At 35.2% G+C, this 25,138-nt stretch overlaps 1 protein-coding gene across 1 annotated transcript in view; it reads left to right on the forward strand.

Moving 5' to 3' along the window:
• Positions 1-24,872, forward strand: part of LOC145688923 (venom carboxylesterase-6-like) — a 117,682-nt gene extending 92,810 nt beyond the window's left edge. The window contains exons 3-6 of the mRNA XM_081763091.1: positions 2,817-3,001; positions 13,574-13,727; positions 15,360-15,492; positions 24,431-24,872. Of these exons, the coding sequence (XP_081619217.1) occupies positions 2,817-3,001; positions 13,574-13,727; positions 15,360-15,492; positions 24,431-24,587 (629 nt within the window). The 3' untranslated portion in view covers positions 24,588-24,872. The remainder of the gene's footprint in view (positions 1-2,816; positions 3,002-13,573; positions 13,728-15,359; positions 15,493-24,430) is intronic.
• The last annotated feature ends 266 nt before the right edge of the window (positions 24,873-25,138 follow it).

A 25,138-nucleotide genomic window follows, 5' to 3' on the forward strand; every position in this document is an offset into this window, starting at 1 on the left:
TCCCGTGATGTTGCACAGCCAACTGTTGGAAGAAAGTCAATTTACTCCAACGTGTCAAACAATGGATATGTTAGAATCTAACGCTTTACAGTACTTAGAAATCATTAAAAAATTTTGTAAGTTATTCCTTAAGTACTTATGTCCCAATAGCAAACTATTAGAAAAACATAAATATTTACCTGGATAGCTTGTAGTTTTCCACAGCACAGCCAAATTTGTTTAGGTTCTAGACGACATTAATATCAAACTCCACGTGACGCATTATTGCCATACGCGAATATATTACCCTGTTTTTAGGGAATAGTATTCTTGCCCCCTCTACTCTATACCCTTACAGCACACGATGTGCTAGGCATGTACCATTTAGGTGTTACAACTACTTTTTAGGTACCCGACACTTGGCACATATGATATTCATGTGCTAAGTATGCACTTCAGCTACCTACAGTTTTAGGTACTTATTACACCTAATTGATATTTGCAACTATGAACCACAAATATAGCATTTATATACCTGGTTCAGTTTCGCACTCTAACAGTCATTTCTTTTTATGTCGTCACTTGGACATATCTGTCATGTTCTAGGTACGTCCTTTAGGTACATATTGTTCCAGATACCCTAACAGCACAAGATGTGCTAGGCATTCTCCATTTAGGTGTCCTAATTCATCTCCCACATTTGATGCATTTGTTGTTTCTTTTTCTAAGCGATTGTGTACTAGAAGCAATAAACGCATCAACTTTATTAGATGGCAACTATCGCTGATGATTTGAAAGTGAATATGTAAGAACCATAAAATAAAGTAAATAGACACTCGTCAATTCGTTATAAAATTACATGGCGAGCAGATTTTATCTGATCCCAAACGGTTATAGTCGAATATATGCGGTTAAAGGAGCACTCTGATTAGCCGAGGGCCGCGGTGGCTCAGTGGTAGAACGTTCACCTCTGGAGCATATGGTCCCGGGCTCAAACCCTGCTCCCGCCAAGTGATCTTTGTGGTGGACAAACACCATATGCGTGGGTTTTCTCGGGGTTCTCCCGTGTCCTCCCACTTTCTTCATTTCATTCATTACTCATCATCACCGTCTCCTTTACCCTATCCGTGGGACGTAAAACACAAATTTCATTACATTTTTGACCGAATGCAAAAGACCTCAAAAATTTATCCCTCTACAAGCGACGTTCTCTTCATTGCCTCTGTGGCCAAGTCGGAAGAGCACGCGGCTTTTAATCCAAAGGTTGGTGGTTCGTGCCCACTCTAAGATAGCCTTATATATATTACTTGTTTAAAGTGTTGTTTAGACTCACCTTGCTGTAAACATATTACGCTATAGGCGATTTAACATATTTTGGAAGAATAATTTTGTGGTTCATTGACGCTTACAGCATGGGGAACATACTTAGAACATACTAGGCACGTTCCGCAGGTACATGTCAGGCATGTGCCTAGGGGCGGACATAGACTGACTATCACTTGCCATCCATGTGATTTGTTTCTCAGAAGTATATAAGGCACATACTAAACACATTCCCATGTACCTGAGGGAACATGATAGGCATATGCCTGCTATGTAATTGTGCTTTTAGGGTATATATATATAAGACTTCCCACATTTACCATTGTTTCTCTCTGTAATGATTTTCGTTGATATTTGAAGATTATAAAGAAGGGAGACTTACAAAGATATATAGACTGCAAGGGTAAAAGTGGATGTGAAAAAGTAGGAGAACGCATGAACTTACGACGTCCTCCTTGCCTACCTTTGCCCATTGTAACTTTTTTGGAAGTAAAGGGACGCCATAGATATTTACTAGAAGTGGGGAAAGTCGTCATCGCGTTACATTTCACTTTTTCCCTGTGGAAACTGTATATGTAAGATTAATTAGTTCACTTGCTTAACGCTAGAGTAAGTCGTTACTAGCCTGTGCTTACAGAAATATTGACTCAACTGCTACCTGGTGGCAGGCCCGTGAAGGCCCTGAAGTCGGGAATTGCACTTTAGTACTATGCTCTTGTTTCAAGTAACATGTCAAAAATCTCTTGTGTTCTATAACTCGGAACATTCTAAAATGAATTGAAGTAATGGACAGGTAAAATAAAGTAGAATTATTCACTTAAAAATGGATCAAGTACTTTAGAAGAGTTTACTAAATTTGAACATCTTTACTTTTCCCTTTTTAAGAAAAAAGGTAATTCTCTACCTATTATAAATTTAATGTCAAAATTTTAAATGCAAGTTAGTGGTGCATTTGGCGTAGTGTTGAGACATGCTACACCAAATTTAAACTTAAATGGATTTGATTGAAATTATATCTGATATATGGTCCATTGTTCGTCATTTGGTAAATAGTATTATTCTTATTCTAAAACCTCAGGAGCCGACCTATTCTAAATTTAACCTGTTTGACTTACGCTGTTTGCAGTCATTCGCTCCTGTTAATTTTGCTTGTTGTTTTGAATTACGTTACTTTCACACGAAACATTTGATAAGCCTTCTCCTTAACTCTGTTTAACTACTAAGAAAATATACTTTACTTTCCCCCTAGAGACATCTCTCGCAATTCCTTTTCTTACCTTTGTAATTGATCCAAAATACATTTTTATTTGCTATTTATGTGTAATCGTCTTGGTATTTTGCATTAATAAACATATTTACCAGAATTATTTTGATTTTTATTATTATTTTGTATCATACGCTTTTATCCACTACTAGTTTGTTATACATTAACATCATCGAATATACTAAATTATTTTATTATCTTTTTTCTGTTTTTGGCACATACTAATGATTTAGCATCTTGCTATTTTCAGTATTTCTGTTAGATCCAGAAAAACTTCAATATGTCAATGATAATTTTGAGTCACTTGCTCCATATCTGTATATGTACAATGAGACTGCTCCTCGTGATGCATTTCCTGAGATTGCCAGAAAAATCAGGAAGTTTTACATTGGTGATGGTCATATCAATAGTAGAAATTCAAGCGGATTAATTAAGGTATGTAAAACAGTGACGAAGGATTTGTATATTTTTGTTTACTTTGAACATCAATTTTCAACGAACTTAAAAAGTTCGCTACCGAATGCTCTATTTCAGTATGTGTGTGTATGTGTGTGTGTGTGTGTGGTTGGGTGGGTGGGTGTGTATGTGTCTGTCTGTCTGTTATTTGCTTTTTTTTTTTAATTTTGAGCTCTCCATTCGATGGAGCATCAAAAACTATCTAAAACAAGTGATGGAATTTTTCGCTTCCCTCTTACCGTTCCCGAGATATTGGTCAAAAAAGTTCTTATTTCGGGAGATATAAGGAACCATATCTCGGAAACCGTAAGACATAGAGAGATGATATTGGTGTTGATCAATACCAATACTTATTCAATACCAATACCAATACCAGTTATTGAGTCAATAATTATTACGTCATTAGTTATTGACTCAATAATTATTGCTTTATTAGTTATTGATTCAATAATTACTGCGTCATTAGTTATTAATTCAACAATTATTAGTACCCCTGACGTACTTCTATATCATCTAATTCCTGAACAAACTCCAAAAAAGTGCGTCGATGCTGTCCAGTGCGCAAAGTAGCTATTAGTCGAAAATTATTGGACTCCTCTCCTGAGTACAAATATTCCGCAGCACTTTCAATGTATGTATAAGTTGTTTCCAAATGACGTGTAGATTTGTGGCGGTTCATATGCATGTATTCTATAAATTAACATAGCCATACAAATGAGTTTTGGATCACTATACTATGTATCTGAAAACTTTGTCATGTTTATTATGCTGAATTACGCACAATGAGTTCCTGAACCCAGTAACAGTATTTTACACATTTTTTCTTACCTAGTTTCAACAACTATTTCTCGGAAGTAATTCTAAATGTCCTAATCTGGCCTTTCTTTGTAGCTCTCTCACATACTGAATACGAACATTCCCTCTTCTGTGACGTGTTTACGTCTTAATGACTTTCAGGTGATCGCTCCAGCAGAGCCAATAACAGTTGATAGAGAAGATCAACAATATTTGTTGCTTTCATGACAGATTGAGTTGTTTTCAACCACAGCCGTCGCGCGAGTTGTAAGCGCCCGAGGCGAGAATTCCACCCCCCCCCAACCCCAGTGTATTATGAACAAGAACCAGAGTTTATTCTGTACTCCTAGATTTAAATATGGAATGTAAGATCAAAAATGTAAGACAAAAGTAGTTGGTTTTGTGTCATTTTTTTTTAAAGTGAATAGCTTTTGTAGTTAAACCATAAAACATGGTTTTTGAATTATTGAAACTTCAACAGGATCTACAGAGAGTTCAAATATGGTGTGATAAGAATAAATTAGTCGTGAATGTGTCCAAATGTAAATGTGTATTTTTCACGACAAAAGAAAATCCAATTAGTTTTTACCTATATCATAAGTGGCACTTCCTTGTCTACCCCTAATACTATCAAAGATCTAGAAGTTACCTTTTATAGCAAACTAACCTTTGCTCAACACGTTGACGCAATAACGAGTAGTGCATATAGAAACCTAGGTTTAATTTATAGGATAGGATAGGATTTCTACAAAGAATCAACATTCATAAGGTTTTATTTTTCGTATGTGAGGTCAAAATTAGAATACTGTTGTACTGTTTGGACGTCAAATGTCACTAAATATTCTGATGCAATAGAATATATACAGTTTATTTTTTATTTTTTTAATTTATTTATTTATTTATTTTATTTATTTATTTATTTATTTATTTTTACAAAATGTTTGCATACAAGAAAACCGGTTTCTGCCCAAAGTTTGTCCCCTATGAAGACTTACTAACGAATTTTAGTTTTCAAACATTAGAAAAAGGAGGTGGGTGTTTGATCTTAAACGGTAAAATTGACTGTCCAGAATTAATTTCAGAAGTATTATTACGTGTCCCAATAGGTGGGATAGAACAGCAAACACTGGACATTCTATTGTAGAAAAGCAAGAAATAACATATTACTTAAGTCCCCTTTGTGGAGAATGTCTGCTTCATATAATAACATACACTAACGATTTTGTGTAGTGGATGTATTTAGTAATGTCCGAAAACAAGTTCAAAACAATTGTCAGGCAATAACTTCTGCATAATTAAACGACGTATATTTGTGTATATATAATAGTGTATGTTAGATAAGTATGTACACGACACTATAACTGGGCATTAAGCCTATCGTGTTGTCCTTATGAAATAAAAAAATTAATAAATTTTACTTAGCCGTGGCGTGATCATTATTAAAATATCTGAATTAACATTCATTTAAAAAAATAATTTACCAACATAATCTGAATTCCTTGAATTTTGTTGATCTGTTGTCCCGGCGCCCGCCTGGTCGCGGCGCCCGGGGCAATCGCCCCGGAACGCCCCCCGCAAGCGACAGCCTTATATCCAACTTGTACACTAATACCACTTCCGTCTTCCTCTCGGAAGATGTTTGAATTCTCAATTCCCATTGGTTTTTCCCTTTTCGATAGCTGTAATCGTGTAATTAGTAATTATTCGTTACAAGGTCAAGTTGCTGCTGCGAAGTGTACTACATCTTCACAATGTCTAAAGTAACTTGTGGGAACAGCTTCCACAGTTTATGAACGCATGTACCATCTTTTGTCAAGGGAATATCACAGCCATCACTTGATACAATATCAAATTCCCAGCGGTACGGTTAAATATGAAACTTAAAGAAACTAAATCGTGGTGAAGTCTCTATGAATTTTTATTAATAATAATAAAGAAATGCGTAAGTTTTATATGTGTGACTGTAGCTTATCTTGTTTCATATTATGTAATTTTACATTCCATCTGTACTCCGTATTGTACAGGTAAATATTTTGAGGTGACTGAAGTAAAGTTGAAGTGCCATCAAAATACAACTACAATATGTAAAATTTTCTTAAGCAGCCCATGTTGCAATTTTAGTAAATCACAAGGTACAGAGGACATATTTCAAATATAAACTACTATTTTGAACTACGACGTTATTAGTTAACCTTGGTCCTATCTGTATACGCTTTACCACTCTAAGAGATGTGTTAGTGTCAAAATATTAGAAACAAAGTTACTAGTACAAAACCTAGGAAGTAAGTAGTAAACGAAGGTACGCTCCTTTAATAAGAAACAACTCATCTTTATGTTGGAGAAGACCAAAAAGAAAAGACGCGTCTTTTATAGAGAAATTACTTATATTTATTAAGCAACACTACAAAAACGAAAGTATTAGGCTCGTTTTACTAGCACATAAACCACCTTCACATTAGTGAAAGACTTAAATCATATTTTCTACCACTTCTTTACGACTCCATTTCATTTCACCCAATTTATTCTCTAGTTTCTTTTTATTTTGTAATAATCTATGTCGTTATTCTCTATCCTGCTACTCCCAACGCTTTCTCGTTCCTTTTTCGCTTAACTTAGCTAACCTTCTGTTAAGTCTTATGTAGTAATATTTTTAAAGAACTGGAAACACTGTTCTACGAAATTTAGATTTCATTTGTTATTCAAAATGGAAAGTGTTGAAGAGAGTCGGTGCACAAGTCACGAGGCACGAACGTTTCTTCCAGAATTTTCAAGTTGTTGTTTAAATGCAAGGAACACTAGTGCAGTTATTATATGTACTTTGTTTTTTATTTGAAGTATTAGTGATAACCAGCGATTAGTAAGTTACAATAAAAACTAAATACAAGTGTCGGAAGTTGCCATTGTTACAAGACAGTCCATTACCAGTTAAGTTTATCGCGAACATTTAAGAACATAAGCGTAAACAGTTTTTTGGTCCTCCGGGCCGGATGGAAGAAGTGTTGTGCCAAGAAAAGGAATAAGTGAATCATTCAAACATTCATATTGACTATGTGTGTGTAAAGACTGAGTGTTAAGAATCAGAAGCAAAATTGACCTAGTGGACTTATCACGTAAGTGCTTAGGCATTCAGCTGTGCATTGCAATCTGAAGAAAAACAAAGGTGATATATAGCAGTCACGTGGCTAAGTATTTTTTCTCTCTTTTTTACTTGTGTAAAGGTCTATTGTTATAAGGACTTCAGGTAGAAATATCACAAGCAAAGGATTCAAATACAAATTCTCTTATAAAGCAAGAGGCCTAGCTAAAGCTTCCCTTACAAGAATGAAAATATTTGTTGAACAATTTGGATCAAACGGTGATGTAATGCAAATTAAAGTTAGGTGTGCACGTTTACCCAATATTTTCAAGAATATGATGAAGTGCAAAAACAGCTTGAATTAAAGGACGAAAACAATGAATACACACAGGATAGAGAGTTGTTTGAAGCTACTTACTATGATACTCTTGCAAAATGACGTCAATTGTTGAAACAGGTGATAAGACAAGTAGTAGCAATAGAAGTTCATCAGGTGATTCAACCGCGAATACAGGGTGTCTACTGAATGTGTACCGACTGTCAGTAAAGATTCAGTGACGGACTTAAAGACATTATTAAATCAAACTGTAACGTTAAAGTTATATACTCCTTTAGAGGATATATTGTTATCGCAGCTAGTTTTGGAAAAGCTAAATGAGCAAACACGTAAAGACTGCAAATCAAACAAATAGGGAACAACTTGCTAGTTTAGAAGAACTTCATGTGCTTTTAGAAAATAAATGCCAGGCTTTAGAATTGGTAAAGTCTATGCAATCAAAGTCACATCTCAGTAAATCTAATGTTGCGAAGGAAGTATAAAATGCTAGACAATCTTATGTGAGTACTAATATTTTGTGTTCGTTTTGCCAACAAAGTCATGCGTTACAGAAGTGTAATGAATTTCAGAAATTAAGTGTATCCAAAAGATTAAGTTTTGCGAAACAGAACATACTTTGTTTTAATTGTTTGAAAGTTGTCAACCATGTAGCGAAAGAATGTTCGTTAAGTGCATGCAAAATATGTAATCTCAAGCATCACACCTTATTGCATAGTAATTTTAAGAAATCACAGCTTACGCGTATTCATGCTGCAAAAGTTGAAAATGATTCTGTTACGGAACCTGTAGGGGAAAAGTCAGTGTCTCAAGGACAGGAAGTTGTTAATATTAGTACTTATCGCTCTTTGAAGCCTAAAAGTAATGTGCGTGTTTTACTTTCAACTGCAGTTGTTCAAGTTAAAGATTGCAGTGATAAATTACATATGGTTAGAGCTCTGCTTTATAGTTGTTCCCAATCTCATTTTGCAACAGAATCTCTCATTCAAAGATTAAAATTAAAGAAATTTCCTATCAATGTTCCTGTACAAGGTATTAAAAATGTAAGTTGCAACGCTAAATACAGAAGTAAGTTACAAGTATTCTCTACTGTAAGTGATTTTGGTGTAGATGTTGAGTGTTTTGTATTGCCCAAAATAGCGGGAAATTTACCTGATGCTAATATGATCTTAAAGAATAGAACTTTCCACCGAATTTACAGTTAGTGGATTTCAACAAGTCTGGTAAGATTGATTTGTTGTTAGGTGCTGGAGTTTCCTTTAGTCTACTCAAAGCAGGACAACATGTGCGCCCAAGAGCATTTCAAATTCTCCAAAATACAGAGTTAGGATGGATAGTTTCAGGACAATATCAGATGCCCAAGTATAGCAACTTCACGCCAGAACATCGAATTTTCTTTCTGCACAACAACGATGATTTAAGCCATTAGTTGCAGAAGGTTTGGAAAATAGAGGATATTCAAGAAACTCCGCTATCCAAAGAAGAAAGGGAGAACGAAGAACATTTTATCGCAAACACTAGAAGATATTCAACAGGACGCTTTATAGTGAGACTGCCATTCAAACAAGAAGTGACCCAGTTAGGTGATTCTTATCAGACAGCTGTTCAGCGTTTACAACTAGAAGAAAGGTTAAATAGATGTCCCAAGTTACGCACAGATTATGTGGCATTCCTTGAAGAATATGAAGCTTTGGGACATATGAAGAAAATCGAAGGCAACTCTAATATTATTCAAGGATATTACTTGCCTCATCATCCAGTTATTAAGAAAGCTAGAGTAGTATTCCGCATGCTCAACTAGTGACATTTCACTGAACGATAATCTCAAAGTTGGTCCAACTATGCAAGACGATTTGCAGTCAATTATATTAAGATTTCGCATCTACCCTGTAGCTTTTACTGCAGATATAGAGATGTATCGACAGATGATTTTGATTGATGAGCGTGACTGTAAATTCCAAAAGATCTTGTCGAGAAGATAAGAAGAAGAACCCATTAAGGTATATGTATTAAAGACCGTTCTTACGGAACAGCGTCAGCGCCTTTTCTTTCTACTCAGTGTCTCCAGCAATTAAGTACAGAGGAAGCTTGTGAGTATCTGAAGGCAGCACAAGTTCTCAAGAATGACTTCTACATTGACGATTGTATTTCAAAGGCTGATTGTTTGGAGGAAGCTTTAAAGATAAAGGACGAATTAATACAAATGTTATAAAAGGGTTGTTAAGAAAGTGGTGCTCCAACAGTACTGAGTTATTGGAATCCATCTCTGAAGAATTGAGAGTAACACAACTTCCACTACGCTTAGACAATAAGGGTCAAGTCAAAACATTAGGACTACTTTGGCAACAAAATAATGAAACATCCTGAAACAAAGGAATGAAAATAACTTGTAGCGATGTAGCCAACATAAATTTAGAAACATCCATACTGACTAACAAGAATAATGACTTGTATTAAGTACTGTTTGGAAACGTAATACCTCTCTAAATAACTCGAAAGGTGGATAATTGTGTAAATTCAAATGAATACATTAAGAAACAAATGAAATTGAATGTAAGTTCCTTTGATGTTGCAGGTAAATAGCTCCAGGCAAATGGTTATCGATCTGAACCCAGATATTCACATGGTCAAAATCGTGCAATGCTTGTTTTATGTTGAATTTTGAATCGGATCCCATTGAGTGCCCAAAAAGCAACTTTGTGGTGTTTTAGTACACATATGAGACTACAATCTGGACAATTTTGAACAAATTCAGAGGGATATTTCTATGCCAAATTCAAAATTCAAATCTTAATTTGAATTTTTGAAGTGTTATTTTTTATTTTACAGGTTTTTTGAGTATAGTACAACTTGTGCAACAGTCTTTAAGCTTCCCAACGGTGTTTGTTTCACGTCTCTAGTGCACATATTAACCATTTTATGACAATTTTTAATAATCACTGTAACTGAAAAAATGCCGTTTTTTGGCATTTTTGAATACTCTGTATGGGGACACTTTCAGGAGGAGAGAGGTAATATTTGGGATTTTTTAATCTCCTACTGTAATAAATCTGTGCACCAATTTTTACAAAAAATCTAAGATCGTCAGGTCAGATTTTGCCATTTCATTGGTTTATTTCACATGGAATGTCCCTAATACATAATAATTTGTAGTGGAACGGTTCTCAATGGTTACAGCGTTTTTCATTTTATTGACCCAAAAAGAAGCCTGCGCCACTCAAAGAAATTCCTGAACAGAAGAAATTAAAATCAAGTTACTTAGTGACAACTTAAGATAATAGTATGATCGAAAGATTCTCTCTTTGAACAAACTTCAGAGAGTCTTGGCTTATTGCATGCGGTTCTCCAAGAATGCTAAAGTACGTAGAAGCATCAAGAAGAAATGTAGACGCTCTTAATTTGGAAGAAATTGAAAAAGTTTTAATCAGACTAATACGAGAAGTTCAAAACTCAGTCTATGATAAGGAAATGGCTAATCTCAAAGAAAATGGAAGAGTTAGCAATAAGAGCAAACTCTTGTCTCTCAATCCTTTGATATGTGATCAACAATTGCTAACAGTTGGTGGAAGATTAAAGATGTCTGAACTTGAATTTGATGCTAAACATCAAATTATTCTAGCACCAGATCATTATCTAACAAGACTAATTATAGAACATGAACACAGACGATTGCTACATTCTGGATGTCAGTTATTGCTAGCATTACTAAGGCAAAGGTATTGGATACCAAATGGTAAAAATGCCGTTAAGCAAGTTATTAGAAAGTGTATTATATGTTAACGATTAAAGGCGCCTGGACCAGAATAATTGATGGGACAACTACCAAAACATATAGTAGAACTAACCAGACCTTTCACAAATTCTGGTTTTGACTTTGCCGGTCCTATTTATATCAAAACTGGTACCAGGAAGTCGAAAACAAAGGTAAAGTGCTACATTGCAGTGTTTGTGTGTTTCGATTTTGTGAGTGACCTTACTAGTCAGGCATTTTTAGCTGCTTTGAAAAGATTCATATCTCGTCGAGATAGATGCAAGCATATCGATAGCGACAATGGAATTACGTTGGTGCCAACAATGAACTTCTAGAAGTCGCAAAGTTGTTGCATACAGCTGACCATCAAGAAAGGATTAAGATTTTTGCAACTACTGAAGGAATCCAATGGCATTTTATTTGGTGGTCTTTGGGAAGCTGCAGTTAAGTCCTTTAAATACCACTTAAGAAGAGTCATGGGAATGTCATATCTCACTTTGAAGAATTAACAAGATTAATCATACAAATAGAAGCTTGCTTAAATTCGAGACCTCTTGTAGCACTGTCCAATTACCCTAATGATCCTAATGACTCCTGGTCATTTTCTTATTGGTCAATCATTGATAGCACTACCAGAACGTGACTTACATCAGGAGAAGATTAGTACAATTCAAAGATGGCAAAGGTTCCAACAACAATTTCAGTAGTTTTGGAGAAGATGGTATATGGAATATTTGTCACAACTACAAGGAAGAAACAACTGGAAGAGAAGTTGTGCCAACATACACCCATGTCAATTGATGGTTCTCAAAGAAGACAAGCAACCTCCTCTGTCGAGGAAGTTGAGACTCATCACTGAAGTGCATCCAGGATCTGAAGGTTTGGTTTTTAGTGGCTGCTGTTAAAACTTCCAAAGATTTATATAATCGCTCAATTAGAGGACTTTGTGTTTCACCAAGTAACGATGAATCATAATGCCTTTCATGTTAAAGTATATTTATTTCCTGTTTTAGTCTATTTTATTTGTTGTTATATAAAGTTTGTTTTCTTTTATCTTCTTTTTTTTTAAAAAGTGTCACTAACCTTTTTTGGCGGGAGGCATGTTAAGTCCTATTTAGGAATATTTTTTAAGAACTGGAAACACTGTTCTACGAAATTTAGATTTCATTTGTTATTCAAGATGGAAAGTGTTGCAGAGAGACGGCGCATAAGGCACGAGGCACGAACATTTCTTCCAGAATTTTCAAGTTAAGTTTGATGTTTAAGTGCAATGAACACTAGTGCAGTTATTATATGTACTTTGTGGTTTATTTGAAGTATTAGTGATAACCAGCGATTAGTAAGTTACAATAAAAACTAAAAACAAGTGTCGGAAGTTTCCATTTTTACACGACAGTCCAATACCAGTTAAGTTAATCGCGAACATTTAAGAACATAAGCATAAACACCTCCTCTGTTCTTCTACATACATGTATCTATATTTCCAATCCATCTAGCCTTTTCCAGCACATTTTCATTTATTTCTACGTTTCTGTTCCATTGAAATGGAACACTCCATACGAAAATCATGACAAATGTTTTTCATAACTTCTTATTCAACTGCCCACAAAGTAACTTTCCTTTTTTCTAATTGTTTTTCCTGCCATTCCTATTCTTGCTCTTCTTTCCCGTTTACACTATAGAATATATTTATGAACATATATTTGTTTCTTATATAATTTTGCATGAGTTCACTTACTTATGCATGTATTAACACTTTTAGACATTCATACATAAAAGCATGCATAAATAACGTTCTTTGCACTATCTATGAAAACATAGTCAGGGACGTACGCAGGAAGTGGGTCCTGGGGTCCGGACACCCTTCCCACGAAATCTCGACTTTTCTGTAAATTTGCCTAATTTTAGGCTTGGTTTTATAAATTTTAATATAATTTATAATCATATTGAATTTTGACTCTCACCCAGAATAAATACCTGCGTAGGTGCCTGGCTGTAGTAGTACACTTGTTGAACCCTTTCTAAGCTAGTGGTCGGTATGATTGGTAGTTTGAAATTGTAATAATAAAATTGAAAAAAAAAATGCATTTGCCCTACGTAGTTGAAAGCTTATATTTGGACAATTGACAATTCATCCAAATGTTTTACCAGTCCCACCCAATATCAATTTCCTGATTCATCCAACGGTTTTTTTCCTGTCCCTCTCAATATCAATTTCCTCATTCATCCAACGGTTTATACCTGCACCTCCCAATATCAATTTCCTCATTTATCCAACCGTTTTTACCTACCCTCCCAATATTAATTTCCTCATTCATCCAACGGTTTTTGCCTGTTCCTTCCAATATCAAGTTTACTTCTTTCATGAGGACTACGTTGGCAAGTGAGTTGGTTGTCCAATGTTTAGTGATGCGGTCAGCTACAAGGTAGGGTTAACGTTGGCAGTTGGAGTCTACCGTTTCCCACTGGTTGAGGTTTTGTGAGCAATTTATTCTATTATTCTGGTCCATTATATATTTTCAGGTACATTCTAACATTAATTATTGACATATTAAAGCAGTGCAGCTGATGTATTTGAAATTCAATTTATTGCAGAGTGTATCAGACAGACGATACATAATTGGAGCTGAATGTGGAGCTAAGATGCATGCTGTGAAGACTTCAGCTAAGGTTTTCTATTATGAATTTAATTTTAAAGGAGAGCACAGTTACGCGGAAGTTCTAAGCGGGGAATCACTGAAAAACTTTGGTGAGAATATTTATTAGAATTAATTCAACTTTATATTAATTAAGATCTAGAAGTAAAAATTATGGTAACCTTGTAATAAATTTTAAAGGAATTGAATATTCTGGGATAAAAGGTAACCGAACTAAATTGTTAAAAGGTTATTTTCATGACCATGTTAGGAATTTTGAAATGTAATTTAATGTTTTTCTTTGAGATGAAAAAATAAAAAGGTTGCGTTTGGTGAGCGTTTCCTATTTTGTTTTTTGATTGCTGCCCTCACAGTTAAACATGAGCATTTGAACGAAGAACAAGCGAATGATGATTTGAATTATTACAAAAAATCCAAACTTGTTCAAAATCCTTTACGTTTATCATTATTTTTAAGATTTCGTTGGTTGCTGTATGAACGCATTTGTCATTGATCAGCGCCGCCACTGCCGCTAGCACTGTTCATTGTGCGACATTACATTTTCTTGTTCAATTTGTTAGAAGCGGAAGTGACGTTGCATCGGTTACTTATTAGTCTTGGGGCCTCATTTCGTAATGGTTTGGGTCAACAGAACACAAAATATGTGCTACTAGATACAATAATTATAATTCATTATTATATTTTCGTATTGCGTTGCAATCCGCCTGGCTAAAAATATATTGAATTCATCGCTGTTAATGTATTTTTCTAAGATAACAGTACATTAACTAACTGAATAAAACGTGTGGGCCACCACACTATGAAATATTAATGAAATATGAAGGAAATGATCTCACAAGTAAAGGGTCCAAATGGATTAATCGAGTTGCGAGATGAGACATAGTGAGCCTGATAGAGGATGTGAAAATATGTATTTGTGCAAAGTTATAGGGACTGAGCGCCATAAAAAACGGAGGGGAAGGGAGTCAAATTTTGTTGGGGAAGGGCTATGCTATGTTGTTGAAATACACCAAATAAACTGTTGAATCCTAAAAATAGTGAAAGATAGACAATGCAAACGGTAGTAGTTTCGACAGCCCTTCCCCATCAATTTTGACTCCCTCCCCCTCCGTTTCTTATGGCGCTCAGCCGCTATAACTTTGCACATACACATATTTTCACATCCTCTATCAGGTGCACTATGTCTCATCCCGCAACTCGATTCATCCATTTGGACCCTTTACTTGTCAGTCGTTTGTGAAAAATCGTCCAAAAGAATACTCACCCCCATGAATGAACTACCCCTTTTCGATTTTTCTCAGAGAAGTGGCTTATACTACATGATGAGGTTGTTTATGAAAAGTTGATATTAACAAATTCGTTACAGGTATTTTTGAGTAGGTAGCATTTTTTTTATTTACCCTTGAGTAAACTACCCCTATTTTTAGAGGTAGGAAGAAAATAAAAAAAAAAACGCTGGAGGATCATATGAAAACCTTCAGTTTAAAATTTGGTTGAAATATGTTGAACAGTATGTCTCTTGGTAAGTGTACATCAGGACGAACAGACGGACGGGGATATGTCGAATCTTTGTGCCATGAAACGTGTAAATTGTTGAAATCTCGAATTCGATTAATTTTCACGATCATCTTTCTCTCTCTTCTTCTCTTCTCTTGTCTCTCGTAAGTAAAAATGTAAACTAGGTAGAAACTTAATTATTTTAAGATTTATTTAAACTACCTTAGGGGTCGGCCATGGTGATGACTTGCTCTTCATATTAAGGAATCAAAATTCTGATATAAATCGAGGGAGCTCCGAACCAGAGAAGAAAATGACAGAGATATTTCTGGATATGTGGACCACATTTGCCAAAACAGGGTAAATATTGCTTTCTTTCTCTTTCACTTGAGCGGTAGGATTGTCGTGGGTTTTCTTTAAATAATTTCATCAAACGTGCAACTCTGTGGAAAAAAACAAAACCAAAGAAAAACACATATTTAAAATGTTCATTTTCATATCTACGCAATTTATTATACTTCCCAAAAAATATAATACTAGTTCCTTACATTATTTTATTCATCTTGTCTTCTCTGTCTGTCTAATCGGGCATAACTTTCCCATTAACTTTTCACTCAGTCACACAAACTTTTCCACGCATGCATGCGATTTTAAGCATGCGTTTTTCCCAATTTGTATGGTAATACATTTCGTGTAGAGTGTCGAACTCTATGTAGCAGTAAAATGTTTGCTACGCAAAATCGATGCACAGGACTGCATAAGCCACTGCACAGGACTACATGAAACGATAAACTAATGAGGAAGTGCTATGAATTAGAAGGAATAAACCAAAAATATTATTATAATTATAAAAAGAGAAAGTGGGTACGACATCATTTCTGAAGAAAATTATTCTATCTGATAGACACGATGAAAGAAAAATACATATGCCCCGTATACCCTTATTTATTGAGCACTAATTCTGGGACCATGTGGGATAAAGAGCACTAATTAAGCACTAATTACCTATACCGTTTAATTTGAATTTTGAAACAACTTTTAGAAAGCGTGAAGTTGGCCCAACCATCTTAATAATCAATATATCTCGAGAATAAATTGAGCACTAATTCTGGGACCATGCGGGATTGAAAGCACTAATTCGTGACATGAAAATTTTTGATTTCTTTCGAAGTGTTTGGGCCAACTCACATTTACCCCAAAAATACATATACCCCGTATACCTTTATTTATTGAGCACTAATTCTGGGACCATGTGGGATGAAGAGCACTAATTAAGCACTAATTACCTATACCGTTTAATTTGAATTTTGAAACAACTTTTAGAAAGCGTGAAGTTGGCCCAACCATCTTAATAATCAATATATCTCGAAAACCAATTGAGCACTAATTCTGCGGTCTTGAGCACTAATTAGCACTAATTAAGCACTAAATCTTGACATATTTTTTTTTTTTGTTTTTCTACGATGGTTGGGCCAACTTCACGCGACTCGATGAAAGGTGTGGTGAACGGTAAAAGATCTGGGGAAATGAGAACATGTGATTTATTGTATAATAGCAGATGAGTGCTGTGTCGAGACTTAAAGCTTGAATGAGGACTGTAAACCATTGAATCTCCTCAATTTGTTATACTTGATTGTTAGGTATATTGTCAAATTAGCTTGCGATGAAGAATTTTAACAGTATACCTTTAATGTGTCTTGTACGAACTTAATATAATTTAACACTACAGGGCGAAACTGAACTTGCCTTGATCAAATCTAACACAATAAAGAATTTGTTACTCTACTCGTTGGTGGGGCCGCGGTGGCTCAGTGGTAGAGCGTTCACATCTGGTGCTTGGGGTCCCGGGTTTGATCCCAGCCTGCGCCAAGTGTACTTTGTGGTGGACAAACACCGTGTGCGTGGGTTTTCTCGGGGTTCTCCCGTTTCCTCCCACTTTCTTCATTCCACCATTTCATTCATTACTCATCATCACCGTCTCCTTTAGCCTAACCGGCATAATCGTAGGACGTAAAACTAAAAGATTACATTTTTTCTACTCGTTGGTGATCTGCCGAATTAAAAATAATAATAATAATAATAATAATTGATTTAAACAGAGAGTTGCATCAACGTGAAATAACTTGAAGAATTCGGAATTTTAGTTGGAGAGTTTCGTCACACATGACCAAACCTTTGGCTATCAAAGCCAAATTTGTGGCGTGTGACTGAGTGAGATAATCAGACTGCCAGATGGGTGAGATAATCAAACAAAAAAATACACTGAAAAACCTTCAATGAACAAGAATGAAAGGAGAAAATTCATATGGTTATTCATAAAATTCCAAATGATGAAGTTTAATATGCAGTTTCTTCCGATATCGGTAATGGTTAACAAAGGGTTTGGACATCAGTGGAGGTCAGTTTAAGATGTACTGTTAAACAATTGTGTATCCGTCGTCAAAAAATTTGAAATTTAAAGAGGATTTTGATTCAACTCTCAGTTTGAAACCCATGACACTTCCAAATTCTATGTGACTTCTATAATGTTTTTAATTTTAAGAAATTTTACCGTAATATGCTCGGACATGATATCTGCAGATATTGGCAACGCAGACCAGAGATGTCCAAGATCACGAGAATAGTGTTCTCAATTCCGAAATTCGCGTTAAAACTGGATCGGTGTCAGTAATTGAGCGCAAGTCCTGTTAAGGCCAGCTAGTACGAGCCTAATTGAGAGCACGGGCGTCAATCCCACTGGATACGTGTGCCCCCAATATTTGTAAAATGGTTTTCTTCCTCCCCCCCAATATTTCAAGTACCTTAGGTCAATTATGGCCGAAAAGAGGCTCAATGATGTAGCAGTTTGCTACCTTCACAAAACAATGTTAGACAAAGTGGATATGAAAAAAGTGACACAAAAATTTGTTTCCAATTGTGAAAAAAGGCAGGTAATTTTTGGCCTTATGAAGATGAAGGTGAAACAAATTGTAAAATAACAAAGTAGTTTTGTTTAGATAGTGAACAGCAAAAAGTGAGTTTAATTTAGCTATAAAAAAATACCATTTTCAACTATTTTTTAATTATACATTATTGAGCCTCATTTACATTACTTATAAGCTTGTAGGTCGAAAACTTGTTTTCAAAAGTTTATTGTTTCTGAGTATTCAGACTACTTTTTTATCATTATTTTACTGTTTTAGTAAACAAGAAAACTAAAATATGCGTGTTTGTTTTATTAAGTACCGCATTTTCAAAAAAAAGGAAAAAAACTAGACTTTCAAAGGTAAAAATAAAACACAAAAAAATCATTATTTAACTAAATGTTTTTGTTTGGTTTTTAAGTCAAAAATGCTTTAAAATGCAGTGTACAAAGACTAGTTTTTTTATTATTTTCCTTGGAGGACTCCCGGACCCCCACTTTCCATACACCCCAGTCCCCCAAACTTTATGTACTGTTGATGTCAATGATTAAGGTAGAACCCAAATGAAGTTAGTGACGCTAAGCAAAAACCTCAACGATATTAATGGGCACGAGCCCGATTAAGGTTTGTGAATCCGAGCGCAAATCCCATTGAAGATAGTGTGCCCAAGAGAGAGCAGGAGTTAAATTGAGTAAAGTAAGCCCTACCCCGAGCGAGAACCATTCAAGGATGTAACTATGAGAGAGCCCAATAACAATTGGCGATCTATGGCGCAGACCAGAGCTGAAAATTGAAAATATAACCGTTACCAGGTTATGCAAGTAAATTTTGGGAAGCTCTGTACATTTTTGGAAAGATGAAAACTATTCTTCGATTTATATTTTATTTATTTATTTATTTATTTATTTATTGCAACGAAAATCATTTTTTCGATGGGAACTGCTAATAGCTCGATTTCTCTCCCACGAGATCGAACAATACAATCTTTCATCGTTCACCAACACATATGTGAAAAACGTTGTTTCACAGTGAGCAGATTTTAGTGAGTAACAAAGAACAGCCTCATTTTGTAAGCTATAAGCGTGAGAAGCGTACCTCGTCTATTTCGATACTTCAGTGTTTCTTCCTTACTCATTAATACGTAAAGACAGTGTTATATAGTTATTTGGAGCTGAATTAAGTGTTTTCTTTAATTACTTATGGAAATACTAGCATGACAGGTGCAAGGTAGTCAGACTGTCGCCAAGCAATATTGTTCAGCCAGTTTTTATCTTGAAGTTTTCATGTTCGAACTACTGTCGTCTTCTTCTACATTGTGGCCAGTGAACTGCGTATTAAGGCAAATTCTTTCAATATTTAATTTGCATATCCATACAGGTGGTTTAACCTAATTACAGTTTAAAATGAACTACCAACATTGACCAGTTGGTCAGCCCGGCTAGTACCTATAGCACCTCGACTCTAGGAGTTTTCTCCGTGTGTTGATATACTGTATCTAACATGTTTGTTTAATTCGCTGTAGAATTAAGAAAAGGGGCATAAGCTAGTTTGTAGTCGCACAAGAACTTTCCCAGCGACTAGCCCCATTTAGTAAAGTCTCGGGTCCTCTGATCCAGTTCGAATGAGTTAACGGTTCCTAGCAACTTCTCGATTTTTCTACTGTGCTGGTGAACATTCATTCCATGGATACGCCACTTTGAATTTTTGGTGAATTCTCAGCGTAGCAGCAAAGAACTTACCTCGTGGGATTACTTTAAGTGTTACCCAGTGGTGTGAGAAAAGTGCTTGTGGTGATTTCCAAAAGTATAATATTGCATTCATATATACGTATATACGTGATACAATTTTAAAAGACTTCATATTTTGAAATGTGATGTGTGATTTCATGTTTATCGAAGTAAAGTATAATTTTGTGTTTATTGAGGTAGTTAATTGTCTACATCCATACCAGTGTCTAGTGTTGTGATTATTTTTCTTCTACGTAATTTTTTTTATATACATATAGGGCATCAAATAAATAAGCATATCATTATTTTATTCAACGTGTTTTCGTTTCATGTGTGAACAGAGCCGTAGCTAGAGATTTCTGCGCCCGGGGCGAAGTAGAATTCAGCGCCCCTACACTCACTTTAGCAATCATTATATATATATATATATATATATATATATATATATATATATATATATATATATATATATATATATATATATATATATAAGAATAGCAGCTTTTGTTGTTACGCTGAATTTTTATTAATCTTCTTGGAAAGACTATTACAACAACCAAAGCGATCATTATGTATCCTTTTCCAAATAAGAGCCTTTTTCGAGAGTCTTATTTTGGACTTTTTGTTAAACTTGACAAAACTACCTTTGGTTGTATACAAATTCGCTAGGAGAACAGTTATGGAAAGTTACTACTATTTACAACATTTCATACTATTGATAAGAAATGAAATTTTAATACATTAAAAACTATGTGCTTTTAAATTGTTCCAAATGGGTGACAGTATTAATTTCCAGTAATAATTGTAAACCTTTTAATTTTATTCTGTATGTGACCACATCAATAGTATGTTAATTTCGATCTCTTAACGGTAAAAAATATTTTGTGAAATGTAATGGAAATTCAGAAGGATCCTTCTTTGTGAATTTCTAAATATTGATCGATGGAGGTGAAGAATATGTTCAATGTTTGTACTTAAAATCCAAAATATACTTTTTCTACTACATATGTCTGAAATTATAGTAATTACTTACTTTCTTAATGAATGAAAGTTCCGAAATTAAGGTACTTATTATTAATTAACATACTAAAATACACTAACACGTACATATATGAAGAATATGTGTACTTATGTTTTGTATGTATGTAGATAGATAAAAACATCACACAACTAGACACGCACACACAAAATAATATGGTGCCGATATAAAAAGTTGATGAAAAATGACCTCAATAAATTCCTCCAAATTGGAAGCATTTGATATGTCAATGGAATTTTAAAATAAATCATTGGTAGTGATTAGTGTGTGTAAAAAAGTCGAACTTCGTCGGGCTAAGTTCTGATCCCTTAAGCCCTTATTCTACAACTGCTTGAAGTTCGAAAATGTTATTGTTTCCCTCGTTTACTTTTATTTTTAATATTCCCGCGCAAACAGCAGCTTGAATGTGTCTCTTCACTCTTCTCACTTTCATACCTTCATTCTCAACGTCGCACAGTGGGGCCAAACCAGGCAATTCTTAGCAAAAACTCGAAGAATGAAGTAAAAGATTGACTTGATATAATTTGCTATAATGAAACCTTAATAGTGTACACATAAGATAGTGTGCAGGAAAAGAAGTGATAGCTATTTACAATGAATTCATGAGACGTGTAAATTTGGTTATCCACCGAAGCAGGAAAGGTGCTGCTTAGTGACAGAAGATAGGAAATTGACTTTGAATGTGACTATTCCTACATTGCGTGTAGATATTCCGTGACTGCTAAACATGGTGACACGACCGACATGTATGTATCGTTTTGTATTTGGAATGTTGAGGTAATGTGTAATCAATAATCATATTTGGAATGATGTTAATATCATTATCGTATCCCTACGGTAATCCCCTACTTAATATCATATTTGGAAAATGCTGTGGTACTGAAAGCATATAAACTGTAGTCAAACGATAGAATGGCATTTTAGTAGAAAATATGGCATAATAATGTTATGTCTGTGACTTTTTAATATATCGTAGCGGAAACATTGTTCTTACTGTATGCAAAGTGAAAACCTGCACATATTTGCACTTTTGGGAAATATAGCGTATGAAAATGTTTGAGGAAAACCGCATTTTGGATGCAATGCTGCTTTTGAATTGAGGTGGGATGAATGTGAGAGCAAGTGTTAGATTATTAGACGTGTGATCCCCATGCACGCAGTGACAAAGTTGAATATAGATCGATTCTGGGAATTTTGCCGCCAAACCTACTTGGTGCTTCGCCCCCTAGGACCCATTTTGTTACCAACATCCAATCATACTTCTCTGGCATTCGCCAACAGAACTAAACTCTAGTCAAACATGTGTGATTAATGGTGGCGATATTATGAAACGTCAATGTTTGCCAAACAATCTATGGACCATAAGGTAGAACCATATTTAAAATGGTGTTGATCAATTCAGTATTGCGTTTTTTTGTGATGCGATGCGTGCACAGAAGTGGCATTGGAATCAACTGCAATGAGCCCCCGCACGCTCCAGCTCAGAGGGTTCCAATCAAGCCCTGAAATCAGCCCACGTAATGCACGATGCAATATATGAAACAAGCTAAACAGGTTACTGATGCTTGTAAATCATAATATTATTAATACATCTGATAATATATCGAGAACTTGTGATGAGATAATTTTTATGTAATGAAGCGTCCTTGCATCTTCATTGTCATAACGAATCCTCCACAACTTGGAAATAATTTTGAGAAGCAAGAACTTTTCTTCAATTTTATTACTCTTCAGTTGTAAAAAGAATAAGTACACTTTTTCCTTTCATGCGTAAGAATGTAAGTCAATCGTAAGTTGCCAAATCAAAGCATATTGCCCACGCGTTTGTTTATGCTAATCATATAATCTGTTATATTATTTAGGCGCGAATATAAGGAATATTTCCTTTTATGATGTAACACTCTATGTTTTTGATAAAATAATGTCGAAATAACATTATTGTAGCCACTGCACACACCAAACTAATTGGTTTTCTTTCAATTTTCTGCTTCATATTGCGAATTCTTATTTTTGCCAAGAATTCAGTGCCTTGGCTCCACTGTGCGTCGTGATTAATCGGATTGGATAGGGAAAGAAATGAAATGAAATCTTTGATTTTTACGTCCCACGGTTATGCCGGTTAGGCTAAAGGAGACGGTGATGATGAGTAACGAATGAAATGGTGGAATGAAGAAAGTGGGAGGAAACGGGAGAACCCCGAGAAAACACACGCACGCGGTGTTTGTCCACCACAAAGTTCACTTGGCGGGGCTGGGATCGAATCCGGGACCCCAAGTACCAGAGGTGAACGCTCTACCACTGAGCCCCCAGGGGTAGAAAAACGTTTTGAACTAAGCAAACTCATCACTGTCAAAACGCCGAACACGACTTTGCTCGTTTCCGAGTTTTAAATGCTCCTGCGTACACTATGAGTCATTACTCGGCACCTTGTATACCACATGTCATTAAGAAATCATCTATAACTCTTTAAGTAATAAGTAAAAACTTGTTGTGACTTATTTAAACTTTTGTATTGCGAGCGAAGCGAGCAAGAAAATTTTTAAGAAATCTACGTATTTCATTGATAACCGACAGCAATATTGATCTAATAGGGCGCCAATACTTTCTGGGGGCGACTCGTCTTTTATTCATGTCCAACACAAATTTTTCTTTCTCCTTGCTCGTTCGGCGCCCCCTTGTTGTCAGCGCCCGGGGTGGGCGCCCCGCTGGCCCCCCCCTTAGCTACGGCTCTGTGTGTGAATAGTTTTTGTGTGTCACGGTCTAAGCGATTGTCTGGATGTCTACGGGGATTTCGAGACGAGACATCCGAACCTCTCTATACCTTATGCTCATCTCATTGTCGAGACCTGAGAGCGATCCGGAAAAAAGTTCTGTAATCCCTTTTGAAAATGTTCTTTAATGTCTTAACCAGGCAAGTTCAGTTGCTTTGAAAATACACGTTGGTTGGACCAGAGGAGCAGATCTGGAAAACGGTTACAAAAATACATTTCCCCTCTTTTTTTCTTCCTTGAGTCTCGCTCCGTAGGTTACCCATTTTCCACCTAGATATTGTCAGACTATCATTACTTCTGAAAAACTTCCATGTCCCTTTTCGTTTGCCAATTTGTTTTACTTATGCGCTCTCTTTTTCGTTTAACACATTCTTTCTATTAATTCTGTCGATCGATTTCATAACCATCAGGAGAAGAAGAATCACTTATGAAGTTAGAGCATCGTTGTTTAATTGTCTTTGGTTTACTGCTTGCTATTGAGTTTGCAACACCCAAAAAGAGACAGATTTCAGGACGGTAATGATCAGGATAATGATCTTCAGCGCAAGGCATGGAAACATAATAGTTACTTTCGCTAATTTTTACATATATTTAGAATAGGGATATTGTATAATTTTACAAATTTTAAATCTATACTTTTTCTATATTTTTGTAGTCTGATTTCGAGCGTTCACCAAAAATTAATTGGTGACACTAATTGGCAAAAATAAATAAATAAATAAATAAAAAGTAAACGAAAGTTAGTGTGAATGTAATGTAATAAAAACTGTTGCTTCTTGAAAGTTGACTTCTTTTCATTTTAAATGCACTTTTATGTACAACATACAAAGTTCTTATTGTCCGTAATTTGCTTTTCAGGATTCCTTTCGAAGGCAAAGTCAATTGGGAACCTGTTTCATCCACTGGACCCTTAAAATATCTACGCATCGACTCTCCGTCGCAAATTTATATGAAGGCAACAGAAGAAAGTATAGGCAATGATGAATTTTGGAGAAGCTTACCCATATCCGATTAATCTAGTTTATGCTATCACGTATTTGAACCTAGTGGAATACAATTCTTACATTGAGTGCACGTTTACTTTAGCGGAATCAGCACAAATACTTGCGAAGAAATGTCACTAAATATGTATTATCATAAGGGAGGATCTGCTTGGTAGTCTCCGAGGAGCAGCAGAGGCTGACTGAGGCATTTTTCTTTATTTTGTTGGTAACAGTTACTCATGAATAATATTTTGCAAAAGACAAAGAACGTTAACGAAATGTAAAATATTGTAAACAATCTTTTCCAAATTCCAAAATCTAACTACATAAAGTTTTTTAATAAAATAAAATAAAAATGTATGTTTTAATAAAATAAACATATAGATTCATCTACAATTTGCTTTTCAGTACACGAAAGATGGATATGCTGGCCATTAGATCAGCAGGTTCAGATAAAATACAGGGTGGCCCAAAAGTAGGTATACAGTTCCGTACAGTATTTTATATCATTTCTTATTGTTATCAAACAGGTAGACCTAGTTTCTTAATTATTAGTTCTTTACGTCTTTTTACTTATAACTTA

Source organism: Thermobia domestica, chromosome 7 (assembly GCF_964235325.1).
Source record: "Thermobia domestica chromosome 7, izTheDome1.hap1.1, whole genome shotgun sequence".
NCBI lineage: Eukaryota > Metazoa > Arthropoda > Insecta > Zygentoma > Lepismatidae > Thermobia > Thermobia domestica.